The 6,669-nt window shown below is 39.9% G+C and overlaps 1 protein-coding gene across 1 annotated transcript; it reads right to left on the reverse strand.

Moving 5' to 3' along the window:
- Positions 1-4,914: 4,914 nt before the first annotated feature.
- LOC308348057 (olfactory receptor 5BS1-like) lies at positions 4,915-5,826 on the reverse strand (the record flags this gene model as incomplete). Its single annotated transcript, XM_080811886.1, has 1 exon — positions 4,915-5,826. One exon carries the CDS (start codon positions 5,824-5,826, stop codon positions 4,915-4,917), a length of 912 nt encoding a protein of 303 aa, XP_080668012.1.
- Positions 5,827-6,669: the final 843 nt, after the last annotated feature.

The following is a 6,669-nucleotide window of genomic DNA, read 5'->3' on the forward strand; positions in this document are numbered from 1 at the left end:
TGTGTGGTCTGAAACACCTCAAGCAGAGAATTTAATTTAAAGTGGGGCTGACTCGAAGGTAACTGAAGGAAATAGATAACCTTTCTATGAGAATAGAACTTAACTTAAGCTACAATTTAGAATTTCATGGCCAGAAAAATTACCTTTCAAGAAATAAAGTAATTTTCAGGCAAACAAAAACAATTCATCACAAACAGACTGACACAGAGAATTCTAAAGGATCAGATATGGACATGAGAAAATGATCACTAATGAAAGATCTGAGATGCAAAAAGACATGGTAAACTTGCCTGCATTTCATTAAGGTTTCAAGAGCAAGTGGGCTGGTGGGTATGCCATTGGAACCAATTATTAATGTGTAACTTGTCACTGATTCTCAAAATGATATTCAATATTTGTAAAATATTTTCAGTCCCTTCTATAAAAGATTCCAAGCATTATGGTTTAAAAAAAGATCCCAAGTGCTATAGTTTAATAAAACAATCCCCAAAGTAATGATAAATTTTATCAAAGAATTCAATATTTGTAGTTGGTAATTCTATTATAAAATGTTTTGTTGGCATGCAAAGGCAATATTGATATAAATAACCTCTAATTTTACACTATAATACAAAGTTTTTTTGTAATTTAGTAAGGTATAGTGATCTATAGAATGTATAGGGAAAATACAAAACATTTGAAATTTCCTGTGTTTGTCCTGTAAGTTATGAAATATCATTATAATGCTATATATAATCTTGTGTTTTGTCTATAATTGTACCTTCATAAATATACTTTCCATAAATCAAGTTTCCTCAGCATACTGTAAATACTATATAAATAACAACCATATTATTTCTTAAAAAAAGACATGATGAGCCAATGTCTAACCTGGGTAAATCTAAATAAAAACGGATTGATTAAATAATATAGTAATGATAATGTCTAATTTGTGGGGGAAAAGGGAAGAAATAAAATACTGGATGTAAGTGGCATATAAATTTGGGATGTTGTTTCTTAAAGTATTTTATGATCTTTATATTGTTTTGGGAGAGGATAAAGATACTAACTTTAGATAATTAGACAGAAACTTTAGTTAGAAAGGTACTAACTTTAGGATAGCCATCCAAAAATAGACAAGCAGGGATGCCTGGGTTACTCAGTTGGTTAAAAATCTTTCTTTGGCTCAGGTCACGATCCTAGGGTCCTGGGATTGAATCCCATATCACGGGCTTTGCTCAGCAGGAACCCTGCTTTTCCATTTCTCTCTGCCTGCCACTTCCCCTGCTTGTGCACGTGCAAGTTCTCTCTCTCTCTTCCTCTCTCTCTCTCTCTCTTTCTCACTCTCTCTTGGATAAATAAATAAAGAAATAAGTAAAATCTTAAAAAAAAAAACAGACAAGCAGAGGAAAAATGGAAAGGGAAAAGGAGTGAGAAATAAGAGGAAGTTACAGTAGAAGTGGGGCACATAGAAATGGATCTGAATGGAAGAAAAAACATTGTTAAAATGTCTATACTGCCTAGAGCAATCTATATTTTGAATGCCCTTCCAATCAAAATCCCACCGGTATTTTTCAAACAGCTGGAGCAAATAATACTAAAATTTGTATGGAATCAGAAGAGACCCTGAATTGCTAGGGAAATGTTGAAAAAGGAAAACAAAACTGGGGGCATCACATTACCTGATTTCAAGCTTTACTACAAAGCTATGATCACCAAGACAGCATGGTACTGGCATAAAAACAGACACATGGACCAGTGGGACAGAGTAGAGAGCCGATATGGACCCTCAACTCTATGGTCAAATAATCTTCAACAAAGCAGGAAAAAATATACCATGGAAATAAGACAGTCTCTTCAATAAATGGTGCTGGGAAAATTGGACAGCTAGATGTAGAAGAAGGATACTCGACCATTCTCTTACACCATACACAAAGATAAACTCGAAATGGATAAAAGACCTCAACGTGAGACAGGAATCCATCAGAATCCTCGAGGAGAACATAGGCAGTAACCTCTTCGATATTAGCCACAGCAACTTTCAAGATATGTCTCCAAAGGCAAAGGAAACAAAAGCAAAAATGAACTTTTGGGACTTCATCAAGATCAAAATCTTCTGCACAGCAAAGGAAACAGTCAACAAAACAAAGAGGCAACCCACGGAATGGGAGAGGATATTTGCAAATGACAGTACAGACAAAAGGCTGATATCCAGGATCTATAAAGAACTTCTCAAACTCAACACACACAAAACAGATAATCATGTCAAAAAATGGGCAGAGGACATGAACAGACACTTCTCCAATGAAGACATACAAATGGCTATCAGACATGAAAAAATGTTCATCATCACTAGCCATCAGGGAGATTCAAATTAAAACCACATTGACAGGACTGGAAGAGATTATGCTGAGTGAAATAAGTCAAACAGAGAAAGTCAAGTATCATATGGTTTCACTTATTGGTGGAGCATAACAAATAATATAGAGGACAAGGGTAGATGGAGAGGAGAAGGGAGTTGTGGGAAATTGGAAGGGGAGGTGAACCATGAGCGACTATGGACTCTGAAAAACAACCTGAGGGTTTTGAAGGGGCGGGGTGGGAGGGTGGGGGAACCAGGTGGTGGGTATTAGGGAGGGCACAGATTGCATGGAGCACTGGGTGTGGTGAAAAAACAATGAATACTGTTACGCTGAAAATAAATAAAAAATTTAATAAAAAAAAAAACATGAATGAAAAAGAAAAAAAAAAAAACACATTGAGATACCACCTTACACCAGTTAGAATGGCCAAAATTAGCAAGACAGGAAACAAGGTGTGTTGGAGAGGATGTGGAGAAAGGGGAACCCTCTTACCCTGTTGGCGGGAATGCAAGTTGGTGCAGCCACTTGGGAGAACAGTGTGGAGATTCCTTAAGAAATTAAAAATAGGGGCGCCTGGGTGGCTCAGTGGGTTAAAGCCTCTACCTTCAGCTCAGGTCATGATCCCAGGGCCTTGGGATCAAGCCCCGCATTGGGCTCTCTGCTCTGCAGGGAGCCTGCTTCCCCCTCTCTCTGCCTGCCTCTCTGCCTACTTGTGATCTCTGTCTGTCAAATGAATAAAATAAAAAAAAAAAATAGAGCTTCCCTATGACCCTGCAATTGCACTACTGGGCATTTACCCCAAAGATACAGATGTAGTGAAAAGAAGGTCCATCTGTACCCCAATGTTCATAGCAGCAATGGCCACGGTCACCAAAATATGGAAAGAACCAAGATGCCCTTCAACGGATGAATGGATAAGGAAGATGTGGTCCATATACACTATGGAGTATTATGCCTCCATCAGAAAGGACGAATACCCAACTTTTGTAGCAACATGGACGGGACTGGAAGAGATTATGCTGAGTGAAATAAGTCAAGCAGAGAGAGTCAATTATCATATGGTTTCACTTATTTGTGGAGCATAACAAATAACATGGAGGACATGGGGAGATGGAGAGGAGAAGGGAGTTTAGGGAAATTGGAAGGGGAGATAAACCATGAGAGACTATGGACTCTGAAAAACAACCTGAGGGTTTTGAAGGGGTGGGGGGTGGGAGGTTGGGGAAGCAAGGTGGTGGGTATTATGGAGTGCATGTACTGCATGGAGCACTGGGTGTGGTGCATAAACAATGAATACTGTTACACTGAAAAGAAATTTAAAAAAAAGAAATGGATCTGAACACACGAGTAATCACTGTAATAATTGTTGATTAAACTCTTCTCTTCAAATAATTTTCAGACTGGATAAAATAATCAAAATGCAGCCCTGTGCAGCTTACAAAGACATACCTAAAAACACAGAATAAATAATGTTAAGTGAAAAAAGCAAGTCATAGAAAAAACTTACAGTATGATTCTACTCATACAAATTTCAAGAACAGGTAAAACTAAAAAATTTATTTAGGGATAAAAGCAGAGGAATGAGTATTGTGCAATTCAGTACAGTGGTTACATCTGGGTAGAGAAAAAGGGTGAGATGATGGGGCTACACATGGAGCTTCTAAGGCTCTGGGAATGTTATATTTCTTAAGTGAAAGATAAAAATAAAGGTAGTCTTGTGACAACACATATAGAAGCAAGAACTCAGCCCCGGGGCTCCTGACAGCATGGCCCAGGCAACCAAGTCAGGAAGCAGAGGCTCTCAGACAAAGTGCTTGCACAGGAACTGCTGTCTCATCCGGTCTGTTACTTCTGCCATAGCCTCAGGCTGTCTTCACTTCTGAAGACAAACTAGTGACCACTACCCAGGCACACTAGCTGTTTGATGGCTTCAAGTGTTCTCAAGTAAGGTGAAGGAAGCTTGTGAGTCATTGTTCTGGAACATCTGTCCCTTGGCTTCATGCTGTGCTGGCTTCTGGAGAATCTTTTAGCACCCAAATGGCAGTCGCAGGAATGGGCTGGTCGGCCTTCAGTAGATAGTCCAGCACTTTCCCTCTTTCCAATGTCTTAAAATAATGTAGGTTTTTATTTTTCTCTTTTACAGTCTTGCAGAGGATATGATCATAAGATCACACAGTCAAATATTCTCATCTTGACTACCTGACAGATCAGCTCTCTCATTTAAAAGAGATTCTTCATTTTGAGATGTCAGAACTGTATCTTTCACCAAACACAGTTTTCTCAAACATTAGTTGCCCTAGAACATTTTTTCTCATATTTCTCATACTCACCTCGCTGACTAATTAAAACATTGTTGTTGAGCTCTACTGTTGATTCAATAGATTAGTGATTGGGCCCAAGAATCTGCCTTTCTTGCCAGCTCACAGATAATGCTGACTCTGCTGGTTTGTAGATGACAGTTTGAGAACCACTGACCTGAAATGTTTTATGCTCTCAAGGTATTTCTGAAGATCTATCTTCCCCATTCTCTGACTGAATACTACACATAGAACCCCTCATCTGGGGAGCACATTCACTGCCTCAGCATCCTCTGCAGAGCTGCTTTCACCTCCTGGTTCTTGAGGCTGTAGATGAGGGGGTTCAGTAAGGATGTGATCACACTGTACTGAATGGAGACCACTCGTTCCAACACTGAGCCTGAGGCGGGGCTGATGTACCTGAATAGAGCTGTCCCATAGAACAAGAGCACCACAGTGAGGTGGGAGGAGCAGGTAGAGAAGGCTTTGGCTTGGCCCTCAGAGGAGCGGATGTTCAGAATGGCAGAAATGATTCTGGAGTAAGAAAAGAGGATCAGGGGAAGTGTCAGCAGTCCCAGAAATGCACTGGACCCTGACAGAAGGAATTTGTTGGCAGTGGGATCAGTACATGACAGAGGGAAGAGTGAGGGTAGCTCACAGCAGAAGTGGGAGATAATGTTGGACCCACAGAAATGTAACTTGTGGATGAAAAGATTATTTACTAGTGAGTTCAGAAAACCCATTACCCATGCTGCACTAACCATTACCATGCAGAGAGGTTTGTTCATGACCATAGTGTAGAGCAGGGGATGGCAGATGGCAGCATAGCGGTCATAGGCCATGGCAGAGAGAAGACTGGCTTCAGCACACCCAGAGAGAAGAAAAAAGAAACTCTGGGTGATGCAGCCCCACACTGAGATGCTTTTCTTCTGAGATAGGAAGTTCTGTAGCATTTTGGGCATAGTAACTGAAGAGAAGCAGATATCTAGGAAGGACAGGTGTCCAAGAAAAAAATACATGGGGATGTGGAGGTGAGAATCCCCTCTGATCACCAGGATCATCACCAGATTCCCCATTAGGGTCAGGAGGTAAATCCCCAGGAACAGCACAAAGAGCAGAGTCTGGATGTGGCAGTTAGCAGACAGCCCAAGGAGGATGAACTCAGTGAAGAAAGTGAAGTTGTTCATGGTTGTTTATAAATTCCATTCCTAGAAAGGAATCAACTGTATTACAGAATCTGAGTAGTTTCTAGTAATCAGAATATCACTCCCACACCCTAAAACTTTTCCAGATATACTCCTTTCAGCTTAAAAGCATAAAAAGTAAACAAGTTGAGTGTTTCCAGTTGTGACTGCTATGGGTTGAACTGTATCCCTACCTCTCCAAAAATATGTTGGAAGTCCTAACCCTCAGTACTTCACAACGTGACCTTACTTGGAACTAAGATAATTGCAGATGTAGTAAATTAAGATTAGCTCATACTGGAATAGGGTGGGCTTTTAATCCAATAGGACTGATGTCCTTATAAGAAAGAGGAGAGCACCATGTGAAAACAGACACACAAAGGGAAGACAGCCATGTGACAAAACAAGCAGAGATTGGAGTGATGCAGCTGCAAGCCAAGGAATGCCAATGATTGACAGCCACCACCATAAGCGAGGAAGAGGCAGGGAAGGATTCTTCCATACAAGTTTCAGGAGGAAGTAGTCCTACTGACACCTTGATTTCGGAGTAACAGCCTCTAGAACTGTGAGACAATAAAATTCTATTGTTTTAAGCCAGTGTTTTGTACTTTGTTACAACAGCTCTAGGCAACTATTAACAGTAACGTTCAAGATTTCTGCCCCTTGGCCCTTCCCAACTGATCTCATTAATTTTGTCAGTGAATATAGCAAACATCTTGGAACCTAAATCAAATTACATCCTTTGACACTTAAGAGTATACTTACGAAAACAAATAAACAGTATGCTTCAAATGAAACTGTTCCAGAAAACAGACATTTAGTTGCAAGTCTTTTTATATTTAAGTT

Source organism: Martes martes (assembly GCF_963455335.1).
Source record: "Martes martes genome assembly, chromosome: 8".
NCBI lineage: Eukaryota > Metazoa > Chordata > Mammalia > Carnivora > Mustelidae > Martes > Martes martes.